The sequence below is a fragment of the Photinus pyralis genome, unplaced genomic scaffold, assembly GCF_008802855.1.
Source record: "Photinus pyralis isolate 1611_PpyrPB1 unplaced genomic scaffold, Ppyr1.3 Ppyr1.4_LG8, whole genome shotgun sequence".
NCBI lineage: Eukaryota > Metazoa > Arthropoda > Insecta > Coleoptera > Lampyridae > Photinus > Photinus pyralis.
Genome location: NW_022170819.1, coordinates 29,591,654 through 29,611,399, shown reverse-complemented (window position 1 = coordinate 29,611,399; position 19,746 = coordinate 29,591,654). Strand labels below are relative to the sequence as shown.

Here is a 19,746-nt window from a genome sequence, read left to right as displayed (position 1 = left end):
CTGTAATAACAATTTGGGGTAGTATTCACATTTTACACTCAACTGGCGCTCATTTTAGCCAGTGTCAAGAAGAACGTCGAGAAATCGTTATTTTAAGATGGACAAAGTTGAAATAAACTGATTTAGCTGCAATTTCCATGGATGATGAAGAGTAAAAAAAAACCAAAAACGTAGGATAAAATGGGTTCACGACATTTTGAGTATGCGAAAAACCGAAGCAGAATTTGTAGACTTGTAGATGATGAATGACAAGTGTTTCTAATTTAAATACCTACTTATATAACTTCCATTTGGACGTATTAGAGCCCCTTCTTACCAGGCGTTTTTTGAAGCGGCTGGTAGCGTGACCCCTTCACACGGTGCGATTTGCAGCGCCACAAGTAGCACGAAGCGCCTTCACGCAACAAAAGCGCACGTACCAAGAAGGAGCGCCGTTTTAATAAAAAATGGTGTCTGGTTTGAGGAGAGTTGATTTACTTGTGCCTTGGTAAAGAGCGTACATATTTGTGTACTGATATTTTATATATAAAGCTAAGTTTGTTATTATTGATATGTGGGAGTTGTAGTTCGACCGTTGAAGGAAGGCGATGCCGTATTAGGCTTAAACACTTCATATTGTGTGGTAAAAACCATTGTAGCACGGTGTGGAAAACTCCAAATTATAACAGAAATTGTACAGAAGAGACTTATAAACTTCAGTTCTTACTCATCTGAGAAATAAAGCTAATGTCTCATCGGGAGGAATGGATTTCCGCATAACCGTATCTTTTTTTCGAAGAAGATTTCCACTCTGCGCAGCGTTTCAAAAACGCATCGTGAGAAGAAGCTCTTATGAATCTTACATAATATAAAATACAAATGAAAGTTGTGCACAAATCTAAAAATCAAAGCATGCGGTGCGTCTGGGTCCGCCAGTGACGTCACTACACGCGGCGAAAAAATTCAATGATCGAGCAATCCTTATATAGCATCCGTGGACTAAACCATCCTCCATGAAAACATTTATGGGAGGATGGTTTTATTTACACATCAACGAGGGGTGTCTTACTGTTGGCATTACATGTACATATTCTCGGCAGTCGCTGGCAGTCGACTATAATTATAGCAGTCGCTAGATAGTCTTTGGCAGTCGGCGGCAGTCTCTTGGAATTTAGCACTCGCTCAGCAAATTTCGTGAAGTTTCATGTAAAAAGTAGGCAAATTTAGATAACCCTCTCGCATTCACCGTTCACGTTGGAAGTTGGTCAGTCGGCAGGTGATTTTATTTTACTTTCGTCTTGGCTTCAGTTTTGTGTTTGGCAATTAGTTATTACTGTTAGCGATTTTTGCAAATTTTTTTGTAAAAAGTAGCTTTTAATCTCACTTTGGCTGGCTAACTGGCCGGCTGGCTGTGAGCGCGTAGAAAAACTCTTGTAGAAAGGCAACGGGCTACTACAGTTTTGATCCGATTCTTTTCAAATTGGTGTCGTCGGAAAGATGTAAACGCGCAGGGAATGTGGTAGCCTCCGACACGATCTAACTGATGGTGGAGTGAAAACGTCAAACACGAATTTGGGGTGAACGGGGCGTCGGAAGTGGGTACCGTCAAAGGGAATGTGATAGCCCCCGACACGATCTTCCTGATGGGGGAGTCAAATTTTCAAACGCGAATTGCGGGCGAACGAAACGTCGGAAGTGGGTACCGTCAAAGGGAATGTGGTAGCCCCCGACACGATCTTATTGATGGTGGAGTCAAATCTTCAAACGCGCATTGGAAGGGAACGGAACATCGGAAGTGGATACCGACAAAGGGAATATGGTAGCCCCCGACAAGATTTTACTGATGGTGGAGTCAAAACTTTAAACGCGAATTGCGGGTGCACGCGGAAAGTGGGAAGCGAGTACCGACAAAGTGAATGCGGTAGCCTTCCACAAGATCTTTTATTGATGGTGGAGTCAACACCGGCTATTAAAACACTGATCTGCCACACAAAAATGCGCTGAAGTCCCTTCGATCTCACACGAGGACTTTGATAATTTTTTTATTAAATAACAAGTAAGTATCTTTTAAATAGATTATTCTTCTTCTTATCTGTCGATTATCAGTGGATCTTTTTAGTCGAAATCACTGTACAAAGCACAGCAATAGAGAATATGTATGTGGTTTAAATTTACTCGATTCTTTTTCCCCCGCATCTTTATTGTCTAGACATTACACTTAAACCATTATTTTCTTATTTAGTTTGTTTTCATTTGCATAAAATATAATTAAAAAATGGCAAAATATGCAAACGAAATTAAAATTTTCGATAGATGCATTGATGTCAGCATATTTTGCATCAAGTGGAGATTTTAGGTACGCTGATGGTTTAATGATGTTGGCAATACAACTAATTCTTTCATTTTTCTTACGATAACTGATACGAGGTATACTTTTATTGAATATTCTACTGCATACCCAAACTGTAATGCTAATATCGAGGCTAATATACTAAATTCATTAAATTTTATTTCCTTTAGTGTTATTAATATATCAACAGTAGAAAGTGGGATATTTTCACTTAAAAGTTTTACTAAATGATATGATTTTTAGTGCATTTTCAGAAAATGTCTGTCTGTCTGTCCGCCTGTCTGACATTTTATATCTCCGGAACGGTAAGTGCTAGAGACTTGGTTGGGGTGTCGTTGGATATGTCTCGGCGAGTTATTGGTCAGTACGGAGCCCGCTTTTGCTCACAGCGCCACTTATCGGCTGAAAATGCACTTAAAAGTCCCTGTCCAAAGTTAGGCTTTTCCCAATTTTTTTTGGTAATCCCAGTTAACAATGTATGTTCTTTTTTACCGTGAATTATATTTTTAAAATAGTTTTCGCCCTCTGAATCATCTTCTTAATTCAGATGAACTACATGATTCATGTTAATAATCATGGGATATCACTGAAGAATTAGAAGAAACAGAAACTCTGTCTACCTGCTCATCATCAAATACAGCATTATGCTGATCCTCGCCAGAATAATAAAGATTATTATATATTCCCTACGGGCGGGCACTTCTTTAAAAAGCCCCCGGGACGCTCTGGCAGTCACTGGTACATGCCGGAAGTCGCCGGCAGTCACGTATAAAATGATATTTTGGCAGTACATTTTACCTAAGTGAGACACCCCTCGCACATCAATGAATAATACAAAAAAAAAGTTTGTTTGAACAATGATAAAACAACCAATTGACAAATCGTGGGGAGAGAAAGTATTACCAGAAGGGCAAGTGAAACAGCATTACATTGGCTAGTAAGCCAAATAAAAAGAACACTTTGTAATAAAATATTCTTTATACTTTTACCGTGTGCAAATATAAACCACATAAACAAAAACAACAAAAACACTAACAAGTGTCTATGCCGGTACCGCATCGACAATGTTAACATTTTCAAGATCATTAGCAACATCCGCCGTTGCCAAAGGTATTTCGCCCTCCTTCATTTTAGCCCAGGTAGCTTCGAAGGATTCGTGTGGTTCCATGCCCGGTTTTCCGACCAGATGAGGTTTCATTTTGAACGTATTTCTTAGCGCCTCCAGAGCGATTCGATCGTTAAAATCGCACCCTGTAATATCGATGAACAATTCCCTGGCGGTTCTCATATTTGGAACGTCTTTACGATTGAAGAACTGAATTTACAAAAATTAACTCTGGCTCTGACGGTAGCAACTTACGTTTGTGACGTTTTCGCAATCTCGCATTAGAAAGTGGAAGGCGTCATTGTGGCTTGGTTCCGTGGATTGGCTGACATCGATGAAGTAACATTGGTCATTGTGCCACAGTATGTTATACTCCGACAAATCGGCGTGAATTAGATTGGCTCCAGTATAGAGAGCCTTCATTCCGTCAACAACCTGATCGTACGCAATAATGTAATCGGCCGAATCCAGTATGGCATCTTTCAGTTTGGGGGCGGGGCAGTTGTTCTCGCCAATAAACGACATGACGAGTACGTGCCGCTTCAAGGTGATCACTTCGGGACAGGGAATGCCCGCCTTCTTCAATCGCATTAAATTGTGCATTTCCTTTTCGGCCCATATGTGAATAGTCCTTCGAATTCGTTGCTTACCGATTTTATCCTTGAATCGATGATCGTCGCGAATATATTTTTCGCGCTGCTTGAATTCGGCCAAAGTAGTTTTGAATATTTTTATGACGCACTCCCTCGGAAGTGGGCCATCAGGATACGATGGATCGGTTTCGGCATGCAATATCACCGCTTCCTTACCTACAATCAAAAGGGAGTGCTTTTAACTCGCATGTCATAGGACCGACCAGGAGCAGTACAAATTAAAAACCAGGTGTCAAATTCTTGACAGAATAGCTTCCTGGCTGAGTTTTCTTTTATTAAGAGGACCTACCATCCAAATTTCGTTTTAATTGTTCCATAAATAAGAAAATTGCATTTCTGCGCATGCGCAACACGATTTTTGCGCATGAATGTTGTTTGCTTTTATTAAAGGGACTTACCATAGAAATTTCGTTTAAATTGCTTCAGAAACAAGATCGTTGCGTTTTGCACATATGCAACACAATTTTTTGACTTTGACAATTTTTTTCTCCGTTTTTTGATAATATAACCCGGCCCAATTTTTTGTAGGTTGTACACAGGAAAATAAGGTCTTCCAAATAATAGAATAAAAATTTTAGGTTGCTATTTGAAAAAAAAAGTTCGATGCCGTTACGGCGCTCCAAAATTTTTTTTCAAAAATCCGGCCCGTTACTTTTCTGTTCGGTATGCCTAAAACATATATACAAAATTTCAACAAAATCCGTCGAGCCGTTTTCTCAGAAAATTGCCAACAAACGTACGTACGTACGTACATACAGACGGAAAAAAATTTATTCTTTAAAAGTTGCTTAAAATGGTCTAAAACGTCGACACTTGATGAAATTTTGAAATGTTCAAAAAACGGCTATCGCAATAGCTACCTAGCACATGCTAGGAAGCTAAAAATTACCGAAACTCGCGCGGTGCGATAACAAGGATGAAGTACAGTTTTTCAATAAAAAAATCCGGGGTTCCGTTATCTCCAGTGATTTTAATTTCATTTCTAACCGATTTTATTGATGATAACATTCCTCTTCATCGTTTGAACTCAATATGGTTCCAGCAAGATGGCGCACCGCCTCATAATGCTAGTTGGGGAATGGGAATTGTTCCCTAATCATGTTATTGCTAATAATGGCGACGTACGCTGGCCGGCGCGGTCACCTGACCTGTCTCCCTTGGACTATTTTTTGTGGGGAACAATGAAAAATGAAATTTACAAAACATTGCCAGCCGACCTTGATGAACTTCGTCATAGAATTGTGAGCACTCCCAGGCACAAGATTAGAAGAAGGGATGTGTCAAGAGCCATAGCAAATCTTAGGAAGAGAGTGGCACTGTGCTCAGAATTAGGAGGTGGGCAATTTGAACACATGTTGTGATGTACTTTGTTCTAATTTTAATTATAATTTTCTTGCATAAGGAAGATTCAATTCTGTTCAGATGAAAATCGAATTTCTACTTCTCTGACAATGCTCCAACCAGACAGATGGATCAAACTGTCGAAACTTTTGTTTACAACAAAAGAACGTTTTGTTTTTCCAAAGCACTCTTCTCAAAAAATTAAAAATTGTATTTTTAGAAAAAATGTGATACTGAACCACCATGTGTGATATATCGTTGTAAAGAGAAAAAAGACGTAAACCCAAAATGTCAAAATTCAATATGGCGCCCATAAGAAAAACCTACGAGTAAAAAATAAGAGGAGAGAATATAACGGTGGTGGGAAATAGCATACCACGCGACGGAAGTCGTCAAAATATCACTTCCTTTGCGCTGGTCAGTTATGTCGACTTGACCTCATAAAACGGAAGAGACGATGTCAGTTTTGTTTTATTACACCACTGCCAATAATGACGCGTTTCTCCCTACCCTTCTCGCACTTTTATCACTTCCTTTTTTTTCATTTCCGTCAAGTCCCCTTTTAATGCAAGGTCCTTTTATTTTTTACTCGTAGAGAAAAACTAAAGTTGCCACGTGTTTCTCGGTCATCTTGAAAGTAATTAAAAACAGGATGCCATATTTGAAATCTCCATTAAAAAGTGTCCGAATAATGTGTTAATTAGAAATGTCTACTACGATTAGTTTATCATAAAAAATTAAAATTGCGATATCTTCAAAACTATCGAAGATATTCCAAATTTCTTTTCAGATTCTTATTCATCACGGAAATTTGCAACTTTGCCCCCATTTAACCAACTTTCTATCCCTTAAGTGAGATCCCCATAGCAGGGTTCGCAACTGATTTTAGCAAAAAATAGGTCTCTATTTACATATTTAAAAATAGAGACCATTTAGAGACCTTCGACAATCAATTTCCATGCAAAATTAAGCAAAAAATATTTATTTTGTAATAAACGGCAATATATCTAAGCAAGTATAAATTGTGCACAACTCTTGTGCGGATAAAGCGAATTTTTTTAACCCAAATAGCTAAATTTCTTGAAGACATCTCAATCGCCATTTGTGAGTACCCTCTTCCGACAATCCGTTCTTGAGGTATAAGGGAATATACCCGATCACGATAAAGAGGTCGAGGAGGAGGGCTATGGTTGGTAGAAATTAATTCCTTTTGTTGAGACCTTTCATTAGAGTACCATATGAAGGATAAAACTAGTTCCACTCCCCCCTCTCCCCGTACTTTGATAAGAGGACAGAAAGAAGGGCAGTAGTTGGTAGAAAACGGTTCCTTTCGTCGAGACCTTTAATTAGACTCGGGAAATAATTCGTGAGAGGGCCCACTTTTAGACAGCGAAATTTGATGGCCGTCTGGCACACCTTCAAGGTATAGGCTACCTACTGCTAAAAATTTCAGGACTCTAGAACCATTCTCCTAGAAGTAATTCGAAACGGTAGAAGTGGGTCCGGACGGACGGACGGACAAAACGCAAACAATAGCACATTTATGCGCCAAAAATGTACAGTAAAATTTCTGCGGTTTATCAATAATTATGACCTTTTAATATGCAAAATTTAGAGACTTTAGAGACCAAATATGAAAAATAGAGACTTTTAGAGACCAGCATTGAAAAAAGAGACCAATGTCTAAAAAAAGAGACCATTTGCTAACCCTGCCATAGTGGCACTCGAAAAATGGACACCATGTAGACCAAAAAATTCAAATCCTAGAATGTTAACTTTTATATATGCATTCACCCTCATTAACCTGAGCTAAAACATAATCTAACCGCTTTATAAATTTAAATTGATTGCTAAGCGTTACAATCTTTCACTAAATGACCGACTGTATTGCAATTCAAACATCTTGATTCGCACATACGACCGCATTAGTTTTGTTTTAGATGAATATGATAAGTCCGGCTCTAATGATAAATCATATTTTGGTGGTGGTTTAAACGAATCTATGTCTAATTTTGTCTATCTATTCCTTAACATGTGGCAATCAATTCAAAAACTGATTTTATTTCAACCAAAATTAATTTATCTTGATAGAATGGTAACATAATATTCTACGAGGAGTAAACCGTTGGTTTAAAACGTGTTGTACTACCACAAAGTATTACCCACTATTACTGAGTATTACTCAACTATTACTCGGTATTACTCTACTATACTTAGAATTACTCAAGTATTGCTCTCTATTACTCAAACCGTGTTCACCTAATAACTCCAGGGAATTCCCCCCCCCCGGTTTTCTAAGTACTAAGTACCTGTAGGCAAAAGGTATCATTGGACTAGCAAAAAACGCATACAATACCTATGCTAATAATTCCATTCACCCTCTCCAACAGTTGCTTGTTGATCATTTTGTACAGCAACAACCTCGTGGTCTGATCTATACCAAAATCGGCAGTTGCATGATCCTCTTTCCTATCGTGCAGTCTATGCCGACGGTTCTGCTCGATCTTCGAGTGCAGCTTTAAGCTATGTCAAACGGTCAGTAACTCTAAAATTAAGTGGCAAACATCGTCACCTGTTAAAAACCTTGTTTGAAAGTTGCAAGTCGAAGCCTGCCCCATCGCCAGTATGAAACTCGGGGGGAAACGACATAAACTTGCACGCATTTTTACGACTGTTCAACGTAATATCATGCTTGGTAACCATTTTACCATCCTTCATCGTGTAACCGCAAGGCGGTATCGCCTGCAACTGCCTATTCATAGCGTCAAACCTATCCCAATCGCGTCGATCCATTATGTCCTCGCACTCGTACTCTTCAGAATCACTGTCGAAATCTGCACAAATAAAACTGAGCACCTGAACACGGTACGAAGTAACAAACCTAAACTCTGCGGAGTCCTTCGATAATTACTGAAAGAGACCGAAACCTTCGATGTGCCGTTGACCTTATCCTCGGTCCGTTTTAGCATGTCGTCGTATTCCTCGTCGAACTGCTTCTGTAACATTCGGGCGATGATCGCGTCCGAATCGTCGTCAACAAGCTCGGGTAAATCGTCAATTGCGTCGTTTTTATCTGTTGGATTTGTTAGCGATTGAATGTAACTCGCGTACTTTTGGTCTTCCTTCACTTGGAGGTCTTTCGCGAGTTCTTCGGACATTATTTTTTGTAGATTTGTTGGTTCAGGTGTGGTAATTTTACCCCAAGGAGAAGACATCTTGTGGCTAGTTGGTTGGTTAACGAAAATTTTGAATGAATGAAAGTCAAATACCAAGATATTTATGAAAATGGAATTAAGCAAAATTGTGTAATGTTATGATGTTTATTTGTAGGTGATCAGCTGTGATGATGAATACATACAGGGTGCTAGACTGTGGTCTTAATACAGGGTGTTCGTTACTTCTTCACCCCCAGTGGCGTAGCAATTATACATATGAAGGGTGTTTAAGGATATTCAAGAGAGCTCCTAAAAACATGAATTAATAAAGTTTTGTGACCACAATTGTAAAAAAGTTAAGGCGGTCTAACTCTCTCCATGTCTCTGGTCTAAACCTATAGAATATTTAGTGTGGGATTTAGGTTAGAATTGTACTGGTGCACTGGATTGGCGGAGAGTCGTTACATTATCAGGAGTGGGAGGTTATGGAGGAGGATGTAGGAGCAACCATTTTTATCAATCAGGTTCACAATTTTCAGCAGAACAAGAGGGAGGCATGACAAGGAAACCTATATGGAGCAAGAGAGTGGGAAGAAGTGAAAGACAAATTTGAGCTTGAAATTAGGAAAGAGGCTTGCGGGAAACGAGTTTCACACGACTTCCCAAATACTGGTGGATACAAGAAGTAGAAAACGCTAGGAGAGAACTTCTTAAGGCATGAAGACGATTTCATAACACCAGGACCAGAAGCGCAAGTAAACACGGAGTTTGAGTCTGAAATTTAAAACTTTACGGAAGGATCTTAAAATACGCATTAAGGTAGCAAGCATGGCCGAAACTGATGAAGGATGTGGCTACGGACTCATTAGGGAAAGGCTAAAAAATAGCGACCAAGAGATTTATGCCTGAAATACCGCCTTCGGAAGAAGAAAGAAACAGAACAGCGGAGGACCTGTTTCCAAAGGTGCAAGAGATCATCTCTGGAACGAGGTGCCGATAACAGGCATGCAACCGTTTGATAAAAGAGAACTTGAGGTATAGCTGTAAATAAATTAAGAGGCAAAAAGACACCCAGGCCGGATAGTATTCCAGTAGAAGTGATTAAATTGGCAGTCAAAGTCAATGGTGGAAAAGTTTAATTGTCTGCTATCCAAATGTGAGTGGGGCGTAAACTAGCAGCTCACAAAACAGAGGCAGTATGGTCAGAAGCCATGAAAATTTTGCTAGTCGTTCCCACAGACATGTCGTTCCAGAGGAGTTCAAGCATTTTGCGCAGATGCCGAACACTAGGGGATTTTCATAGCGGAGCTAGAGGAGATAGTTAGCGGGGGTTAACGGGAATAGCGTTGGCGTCAACAGTGTGCATCAGGCGTTCCCAGGTTCCCCTCAATGATTATTTTGTTTGTTGTTTTGAAAATATATTTACAGGTACCTACGTATATACCTAGTAACAATTTTCTTCTTTCTTGTATTATTAATCATTGAATTTAATGTCACAATTTGCGCTCAAATATGCGACAATGAAGAGACAGTACTTATTTAATTTATTAAATGATTAAATTAATTGTTTTGTTATATGTAAAGTAACAATGGGACATAGTCAACATCAAAAACAAAATTAAATAAGTATCAGGTGTCTCAAAAGTTCATTTGCAGAGTGTTAACACATACAAAGTATGAACAATTGTAAGAATAATAATCAATTTATTTCATTTAATATTGAACAGTAATCCCAACAAAACCTGCATACATTTCCCTTAGAAAAACATATGCATTGCATTAACAAATGTGTATACTATATAAAAAGTCTAGATACAAATATAAAGTATGTTCCAGTACTTAAAAATGATTAAAATAAAAGTTTGTTGGAACATCCCTTTTCCAAAAACGGCTGCTTCGCCAACTGTTAAGCGAGGCAACAGCAGTTCAATAAGCTTTAAAATCGTAGCCTTTAGTATATAAAAATATGACTTTAAACATTCGAAAACCAAGTGGGTCATCCCACACTTCAGCATGGAGCATAATGCAGAGAACCGCATTTGACACCCAAATTCCCCTACTACTCTCCAGTGTACTTAGAAGGTCGCTTTTCAGCAAAAGCTTTAAGTCCTTCAATCCTATCCTTTGTTGGAATCACCTGCGCATAACCGGTTTCTTCAAATGCGAGAGCAGAACTTAGATCGGTCTCGATACCCTTGTTAATAACAAACTTTGCCATTCTTATAGCAATTGGTCCATTCGGTAAAATGCTTCTCGCGATATCTAATGATTTCACATAGGCAGCGTTTCCATCCTCATTTTGAGGAACGGCATGATTGGCAATACCTTCAATGGGAAACATGAGCAATGAAAACTTTCCACCGTGTTACTGTACCTAACGCTTTTGCTTGTGTTCCATCGAAAATTTTCGCAGTAAATATTAATTCCTTTGCTAGTGCGGGATTTATCGTTCGCGGCAGTCGCGCTGTCCCCCCGGCGCCTGGGATTATCGCGTGCCCGGTTTCCACCAATCCCAGTTTGGCATTACTGGAAACGATTCTAATATCGCAGGCCAATGCGAGCTCCAATCCGCCACCTACCTCATTATTCACATAGGTCATTGAAATTAGTTGAATCCTTCAACATCTGAATATTTGAGATATTATCAAAAAAGCGTACTCCAGTTATTCAAGTAGTCAGATGATTGTAATAATTTCAAATATTTACATGTTTTGAGTTGGTCCAAATATTCTATTATCTGTTCACCCAACAGATGCAGTTAAGCTCCTCCCAAAAAATTCCCGGCAAATTTAAATTAACATTTTTTATTGGTCGAATTTTCAAAACCTGTAACACACGCAACTATTTGCTTCCAATTATAATTCCCGTATCTAAATTGACATCCTTAACGTTAAAACTGTCATTGCGTTTTGTATTTGCCGTTAATTTCATTTATACGAACAAACTAATCTTTTTGAACTTAATAAACAATTTGAAACTATGTACTGCTGTGTGTTTAAAGGTCAATATTCAAAATATAACACTATAACTATTAGTCATACAATGTGACATGCAATTTTAAATTTCCCGGTTTTTATAATTTTGTGACTGTGAACCTGGTCTGTTCTTACATTGGCCAAAATTTATTGGGAGTGGCTTAACTGCATCTGTTGAGTGAACAGATTATAGTAGCTACTGATATTCGAATAGTTCAATTGTTTTGAGCAAAACTACAAACATAGTACCTACATGAATAATTTGAATATTCGACTATTTCAAATATTTGTTATTTTATTACTAGTATATGGTTTTAATAATGTTATAAATTATATCACTAAGCATAAAAAACTCATATTAGACATATTTACAAACATCTTGAAACCCTGGCCGCAAAACACTCACCTAAGGCATGTCCATCGATAGCTGCAAGAACTGGAATGGGCAAATCGTAAATCCTGGACATTGTTGATCGAATTTGAATGTTATACTGTGAAAGCTCTTTGGAGGTTAACGTGAGCCGTTCCTTTAAGTCGGCACCAGCACAAAACGTCCCAGGTACGTTACTTTTTATTATGAGAACCCTTACAATTTGTTTCTTTACATTATCAATCGCCCTGTTTAGGTCAGCCAACATTTGTATACTTAAAGCGTTCTTACGTTCTTGTTTATTTAAATTTAGGATTAATATACCAGCATCTTTACTTTCTAAATGGTTTATCACAATGTTTTCCCTTGGCTGTGCAGCCAGCGAGAATCTTTTGAACAGTAACTTTTGGGTTCCCCATGCTAATCTACTAACACTTTTGGTGTTATAAAAAGCCATAGCACAAACGTAAATGTAGGTAGAACCATAAACAAATTAAATACAAAAAGAATAAGAGCTAAACATAAAAAAAATGGATTCCTAACCTTAAAGTGTATGTATGATAGTCAACATTGTATAGATACTAACATGTATGTTGAATGGACAACAACCACAGAACACTGCCGTGCCGTTATAAAAAGTCAGTTTTAGTTTTGGATACACGGTACTTCATAAATGAAAATCGTCGGTAGAAAGTACAAAATATAATCCTGTTGAGTCCGCGTTAAAGAGGCTTTAGCTGAATGTACATAATTTATTTATTATTTACCAATAAAATACTAGCAAAGTGGGTTTTAAAGCTGTGTAACTGTAAATATAACACTCGAAACACCCGTTAGAAATCTTAGTTATATAGAAGAATTTTTATAGAATCTGAGGGAGAGTTTCGAACCGTTAGAATCCTTGAAATACTATATCGCCCTTCTTACAAGCAACTTCGTTTTGCAACCTTTCAGATGATTGTAAAAAGGGGATTTTATAAAAATTCTTTCAACTAAGATTTCTAACGGGTGTTAAGCCGGATTTAGTCTCGTATGCAGAGCGACGGTGACGCAGACTAGCGTAGACGCAGAAAGTTTACATTTGGTTACTTTATGCCGCTGTTTATGCTGGTACGCCAAATACACATGCGCATATGGCGGTACAAATACGTGAACTTCGTTGTCGTGAAAGTACGCAGGTTTCTAACTTTGGGCGCGTGTTTACGTATTTTTACTCATTAACATAACCAAACATTTACATTATAGGTCTAAATTCGAACCAATAAATAAATTTTTAATAATTTAATAATTTTCTCTTCTTTGCACATACAGACATAATTATAATATAATAATAATTATATCACTACTTAAAAGCAGGGTTAGGTTAGATTTTTATAAAATCAGCTGTTTACTGTCATCTACGCATGAGTATAAACTGTACATAGATTTATTACTGCGACATGCAGGTAAACTTACAGCACCTATTCTTGCGTCTCGTAGATTTACGTACGAGACTAAATTATGCTTTAGTCGTTAGACGTCGTTTTGAAACCTTTTCGAAATCTGAGAATATTCTCAGAGTATTTGAAGGATCTTTTTAGGATCATCTTTGGATTTTAGAATCTTATCCCTTATGATTGTTTTGGAAAATTGATGGGAGATTATGTTTCTGGCCTTCTGGGGCTCCTTCAAATGTAACTTGAGAACTTGCGTCGAACTTTCGGATGTAAATTAGAATTCACCTTGTATATTGCACGAAATAGATCTGTGATAAAAAGGAACTAAGTTGGTTTAGTGTCTTTTGCACTCTTATGTTGGTGGTTGTTTTTGGCCAACCTGTTGTGCTGTTTTTTTATTTAATTTCCAAAATCCGAAAACTGTGCCAAATATAAAAGAACTGCCCTATTTAAAAAAACGACTTATCTAATAAAATTGTAAGTAGAATTTAAAACTGCGAGTTGTTGTAATAATTCCTGTGTTTCCCATGCAGGCCTTTGCTAATGTCTCGATAATGAATCCAGCCGAACAGCTCGAGCAAGTACAAAACGAACTTCTCTGCAGTATTTGCTACAATTACTTCTTAAGAGCGTACACGCTGTCATGTTCGCACTCGTTCTGTTTGAATTGTATTAACGTGTGGAGGGCGAACCACCGCGACTGTCCAATATGTCGTTCTCCTATTTACAGTATGGCACCTAGTCGTGCTTTGGATAATATGGTTGCTACCTTTAACGGGGACCAATACCGAGGTGATATAAGCGATCCTGCGCCAATTGAGATAGAAGATGATGACAATGAGACCGAAGAGGTTGTGTATGATGACAGCAGCCATGCTAGTAGCAGCTCTTTTGATATTGCGGACAGCGACAATGAAATTGTTAGCGATGCCGGTTCGCAAGATGATGCAGTGAGCTTCGATTTGCAATCCCTAGATGAAGAGACTGATCCCGATTTAGAATATGATAGTGAGACTGATGAAAACCAAGCTAGTCCGGATGATTCGCATCTGGCCGATCTTGATGAGACTTTTTCTAGTTTACCTGTACACGAATCCGATTTCTTTGAAAGCGATGACGATTCTTTATATGACTATGCATATCCGTCATCTTTACATCCCAATGTAGGAATGAAATTCTTAGAACAATGGTAACTGTTTTTCTAATTGTATAAATGTATATATGTTTTCTTCTTCGTGTTACAAAATGCAGGTTCAGTTGTGTTCCACGTTTTGTTTATTTGTTTCAAAATTTTCCCATAATCAAATTGTGCGTGTATTCAATAGTTTTGACAATAAATTCAACAGTATATTTTGCAAATGATTTGTTTCTTTTTTGTTAAGTATGACATTTTTTTTGCATTCTTTTTCAGAGTGTGACCATTATTTAGTATAACCTTTTTACATATTACATATTTTTCTAATAGGAAGCGTACCCAGTTATATTTGGTTTTATAAAATGTGATTCAATAAAGATTGTTGTATTTTTAGTAATGAAGTCTACTAATTTGCATACTCCTTGCGGTCCATTAAGGTAAAGAAGACAATGGCCGTTTTTATACCAAGGGTAAGAGTTAAAAATAAACTTGTTTCCTTTGTACCCCAACAGGCGTTAACTAGATTACCGATTTTTGAAACATTATGTTGCCAAAACAAGTAGGTAAATGTAATTAACAGTAGCTAATTAAATGAAATGAAATGAGTTGTAGTAAATCGCATCCGAACTAATTGTTAGTAGTTTCATTAGAAGTACGGTTAATTGATCGAGACCAATTACAGATTTTTATGATTATCGTAGGCCGCACAATTAAATAAAGAAGTTTTAATTGTTGGCTGTAAACTACTCAAATACAGGTAGGCGTGGATAATAGATATTTAAATCAAACATCAGTTTATGCTCGTGGTACATAGACAATTTTATGTCTTACAAATAGTTTTCTTCGTCAAAGTAAATATTCGTTTACAAAACATTACTATCTTTTGATTACGTTAATTGTAAAGGGGTGTGGGAACCCGTTGCCCTCGATAACACGGATTGTGATTTGACGAATCGACCGCGCCAAAATTTGGAGATTTGATAAATAAAGAGAGCATTCCGTCAGAGAGATTATTATTGGCATCACAGATACCTACGGCGATTTGGGTTCTACAGGCCAAAATCTACAAGAATCGTCGATATGGGCGAGGATCACTTCGGCACATCAAAATTTATAGGTAAAAAAACCGCATTGCAATAAAAACAGAGAGAAAACGCTATAACCTTTCATCCAAGAGTACTTTTTTTAATTTTCTGGATAAGTTGGATTCTGCAGGTCAATATCTACCAGAATCGCCGATATAGGTGAAGATCGGTTCGGCACGTCAAAAGTTATAGCACAGATATGTATATCTGTGGTCAGAGCTGGGCAATATTCGATTTTGTAAATAAAAAAATGATCTAGTAGGTAGCCCAACCTTGGAACAGATCGAAATTATGGATTCTACAGGTCACATTCTATAAGAAAATGTTTTTTCCCGATCGATCTGAGACAATTTTTTTTTCGGGCTCAAAACAAGGCATTGTATAACCTTTTTTACCAAAAATCCACTGCACCAAAATTTCTCGGGAAAAAACTTTTTCTTATTAATGTTGGTGCGTAGAATCCAAAACGATTCGTACTTTTTCGAGTAGACGTCTCAATCAAAAGTTATGGGCAAAAAGCGTTCACATGTTTGCAGCAGCTGCAGATGGTGCGAAGCTATTTTTTAAAAAATTTAGCTTCGAGGAATCATTCGATAGAACTACAGATACAAAAACGGTAGTGGAACGGGGCAAAAGTGTTACGTTGTTTGCAAGCACGAAAAATGGATTGTTCTTTTTGCGAACTTCGAGTAAAAATTGTAAATCGTACCAGTGTCGAATGTTCTATCGACTTTAAACGAAATCCCGTCCAAGAAATTACCAATAAAATTAGTTTTCCGATCATTGAGTATGATGTGTTGCCTACAAACCAGACTATATATTTATCAAGTTTTTTCTGTCGTATCCGACCGTTGGCTCAGTTAGTCCATTTTGGCCTTTAGAATACAAAACGACCAGAGCCTGAACACCTACATCAAATGATACCTACCTATGTAACCTTTGTTTATTGACTACGATCATTGAATAATTTTAGTTTATTCCATAATTAATAGCTGATGATCTAAAATATCGTGCCGTCATCTGGCGTAATTAAGTCAGACTCAGATGTTACCAATAAATGTAGGGCACCTCTATATTACCATTATATTAGTTGTTTAAGCTTAGGGACAAATGTCACCACTGACACGAAACAGATTTCCTTTAACACACGCGCTGCGAGTTCATTAAACTAACGTTAGATGTCGAAAAGTTACGTTTTCAAATGTAAATCCTTTATGCCAAAAGGGACTCGTTTTGATCACTATTTTGTAACATTTCGGCAGAGGGTAGCAATAGCACTTATCTCATTACAGTGTCCTTCATGTACTTAATTGGGGACAATCAAGCAAATCCCGAAATTTCAATATGGGTACTCGATATTTGTGTAGCCTGGTTTGTAGGCAACACATCATGCTCAATGAACAGAAAACGAACATTTGTTTTTGCAATTCGTAACTTCTTATGCATGGGAGTTTATTTAAAGCACTTGGAAGAACAATTTCAATACAGGTACATTAAAGTGAACCATTTTACAACAACTTTCACACGAAGATCGCACAAACAATACATTTTTGGGTGCTTGCAAACTGCGTAACACTTTTGCTCCTTTTCGTTGCCACTTTCACTACCGTTTTTATAACTTTAGTTCTGTCGAATGAATTTAAGGCTCAATTATTTAACGAATAGCTTCGCACCATCGGCGGCTGCTGCAATCATGTAATCGTTCCGATTTTAACGTTGAGAAGTTTGGATTGCGTTTGAATGGGTTTTCAGCGAGTTCTCCAACGTGTCCCCCTGTTTTGGTTACAAAGCCTTTCCCTTTTCAATTTGTGTTGTTCAAATTCAATGCTAACTTTTCTCACCCATCGAGAACTACCAGTCTTTCGATCGGACGAGTGTGATCAGTATCATTTTCCGCAATGCCCGAGTCTGCCGCTTTCCTGTCACTCCCAGTAGCCAGTTCTACAATTTAAACCTGTAAGCGAGAAAGGAATGATAACAAAGTTTAATTTTTGATTATAAAATAATCAAACAGTTATGCATTTGAGATTAATCTTCATATATCTATGGTTAAAATAATCGGTCTGACATCTAACGTTAGTTTCATAAAGTATATAAAAAAATGGTGTAGCGACATCTTTGAGGTGTAGGTTGCAACTAAAATAATGTTTGTAATAAAGTGTCCTGCATTTATCGATAAAATGTTAGTCCCCAATAATATGGACAGATGTCACCACAATGTATTCTGCTTGGATTATTTTAATATTACCAAAAACTCAGACAAGGCTATAATTATAAACATTTTGAAATTTGTGCCTTTCACTGTCAAAGAAGTATACCACGAAACTCGAAAATTAAACTTTTCTCTCCTGTATTATAGCCTATTCCTTTTCGTCAGCGTTTTTGGACAGGGCGAGTGAATGAACGGCCGTCCGTACAGATTTTTTGACGATTTTAATAAAGTATCTGTTCGGAATATACGAGTTAAATCGCCATAAGAATTAAATAGTACGCCGCAATAAATAAGAATTTTAAATTGGTGTTCATTTTAAGGACTTTTGAGAGCTAAGTTAGGTTAGATACAAGATTTGTAAAAATTTAAAACGACCAAACTAATCTGACCTAACCTAACTAGCACTCTAACCTAACCTAACCTTCAATCAACTCCGCGAACATAATGATGATACAAGATTTCTGAGCTAACCTAACTAGCACGCCAACCTAACCTCACTAAAATTTTATTTTAACCTTCGATCTCCTCGCACATATATTCTCCTGATACCAGATTTCTTAGCTAACCTAACTAGCACGCTAACCTAACCTCACTTAAATTTTATTTTACCTTCGATCTCCTCGCACATTATATTCTCCTGATACTAGATTTCTGAGCTAACCTAACTAGCACGCCAACCTAACCTCACTATTTTATTTTAACCTTCGATCTCCTCGCACATATATTCTCCTGATACCAGATTTTGAGCTAACCTAACTAGCACGCTAACCTTCGACCTAACCTCACTTAAATTTTATTGTACCCTTCGATCTCCTCGCAGATTATATTCTCCTGATACCAGATTTCTGAGCTAACCTAACTAGCACGCTAACCTAACCTCGGCAAAAAACAAATTTCGAAAGAAATTCAAAAGGCTGTAACTTTTGATCTAGTAGCCCAATCTTGGAACTGTTTGAAATTATGGATTCTACAGGCCACATTCTATAAGAAAATGTTTTTTTCCCGATCGATCTGAGACATTTTTTTTTTCGGGGCTCAAAAAAGGCTATATATTATAACCTTCCTTTTTTACCAAAAATCCACTGCACCAAAATTTCTCGGGAAAAAACTTTTTCTTATTAATTTTGGTGCGTAGAATCCAAAACGATTTGTACTTTTTCGATTAGACGTCTCAATCAAAAGCTATGGGCAAAAAACCAATTTCGAAAAAAAATTCAAAGGGCTGTAACTCATGATCTAGTAGCCCAATCTTGGAACTGTTTGAAATTATGGATTCTACAGGTCACATTCTATAAGAAAATGTTTTTTCCCGACAGATCTAAGACCGTTTCTTTCCGGGCTCAAAAAAAGGCAGTGTATAACCTTCTTTTTTACCTAAAATCCACTGCACCAAAATTTCTCTGGAAAACACTTTTTCTTATTAATTTTGGTGCGTAGAATCCAAAACGATTCGTACCTTTTCGATTAGACTTCCCAATCAAAGGTTATGGACTAGAAACAAAATTCGAAAGAATATTCAAAAGGCTGTAACTTTTGATCTAGTAGCCCAATCTTGGAACTGTGTGAAATTATGGATTCTACAGGCCACATTCTATAAGAAAATGTTTTTTCCCGGTTCGATCTGAGATAATTTTTTTTTCGGTCCTCAAAAAAAGGCTCTTTATGAAAGGTCTTATTCTAGGTCATATTCAAAACTTACGGGGTCGGGTAAAAAAATCTTAACTTACCCCTCAATTTAACCTCATTTGTTATTATAATGGAATGCCCCGTATATAAACCTAAAAAGGTAATATATTAAATTTTTTTCATAAATATAACACTATAAAATTCAGCATTGATTGAAAGACTCATAAAAGATTATTTTTTATTTTTTAATTCAAAAAAATTTTTTTTGTATCATTTGAACTATTTTTTCAATTTTTTTCAAATCTTTTTTTAATCTCCTGAATT

At 37.2% G+C, this 19,746-nt stretch overlaps 3 protein-coding genes across 3 annotated transcripts; 1 reads left to right on the top strand and 2 right to left on the bottom strand.

Annotated features, from left to right (window-relative positions):
* Positions 1 to 3,276: 3,276 nt before the first annotated feature.
* Positions 3,277 to 8,794, bottom strand: LOC116178687 (serine/threonine-protein kinase RIO3). The gene is made up of 5 exons (XM_031498261.1): positions 8,310 to 8,794; positions 8,001 to 8,262; positions 7,785 to 7,951; positions 3,690 to 4,243; positions 3,277 to 3,644 (listed from the first exon to the last, which is right to left on the bottom strand). The coding sequence occupies exons 1-5, from the start codon at positions 8,641 to 8,643 to the stop codon at positions 3,372 to 3,374; spliced, it is 1,590 nt and encodes a 529-aa protein (XP_031354121.1). The 5' UTR covers positions 8,644 to 8,794; the 3' UTR covers positions 3,277 to 3,371.
* Positions 8,795 to 10,270: 1,476 nt separating this feature from the next.
* On the bottom strand, positions 10,271 to 12,508 carry LOC116179652 (methylglutaconyl-CoA hydratase, mitochondrial-like). The gene is made up of 3 exons (XM_031499460.1): positions 11,965 to 12,508; positions 10,958 to 11,158; positions 10,271 to 10,908 (listed from the first exon to the last, which is right to left on the bottom strand). Exons 1-3 carry the CDS (start codon positions 12,383 to 12,385, stop codon positions 10,643 to 10,645), a joined length of 888 nt encoding a protein of 295 aa, XP_031355320.1. The 5' UTR covers positions 12,386 to 12,508; the 3' UTR covers positions 10,271 to 10,642.
* Positions 12,509 to 13,694: 1,186 nt separating this feature from the next.
* Positions 13,695 to 14,842, top strand: LOC116178529 (E3 ubiquitin-protein ligase rnf8-B-like). The gene is made up of 2 exons (XM_031498039.1): positions 13,695 to 13,841; positions 13,898 to 14,842. The coding sequence occupies exon 2, from the start codon at positions 13,919 to 13,921 to the stop codon at positions 14,555 to 14,557; it is 639 nt and encodes a 212-aa protein (XP_031353899.1). The 5' UTR covers positions 13,695 to 13,841; positions 13,898 to 13,918; the 3' UTR covers positions 14,558 to 14,842.
* Positions 14,843 to 19,746: the final 4,904 nt, after the last annotated feature.

What these genes read in the sequence shown, in the direction of transcription:
- LOC116178529 (XM_031498039.1), top strand. Translation starts at nt 13,919, where the DNA reads ATGAATCCAGCCGAACAGCTCGAGCAAGTACAAAACGAACTTCTCTGC.
- LOC116179652 (XM_031499460.1), bottom strand. Translation starts at nt 12,385, where the DNA reads ATGGCTTTTTATAACACCAAAAGTGTTAGTAGATTAGCATGGGGAACC. An exon ending in TATCGATGGACATGCCTTAG is followed by an intron (nt 11,159 to 11,964) that starts GTGAGTGTTTTG and finishes ATAATGAGGTAG; the next exon opens with GTGGCGGATTGGAGCTCGCA. An exon ending in AACACAAGCAAAAGCGTTAG is followed by an intron (nt 10,909 to 10,957) that starts GTACAGTAACAC and finishes TTCCCATTGAAG; the next exon opens with GTATTGCCAATCATGCCGTT.
- LOC116178687 (XM_031498261.1), bottom strand. Translation starts at nt 8,643, where the DNA reads ATGTCTTCTCCTTGGGGTAAAATTACCACACCTGAACCAACAAATCTA. An exon ending in TCAAACAAGGTTTTTAACAG is followed by an intron (nt 7,952 to 8,000) that starts GTGACGATGTTT and finishes CGTTTGACATAG; the next exon opens with CTTAAAGCTGCACTCGAAGA. An exon ending in ATTGCGAAAACGTCACAAAC is followed by an intron (nt 3,645 to 3,689) that starts GTAAGTTGCTAC and finishes TTGTAAATTCAG; the next exon opens with TTCTTCAATCGTAAAGACGT.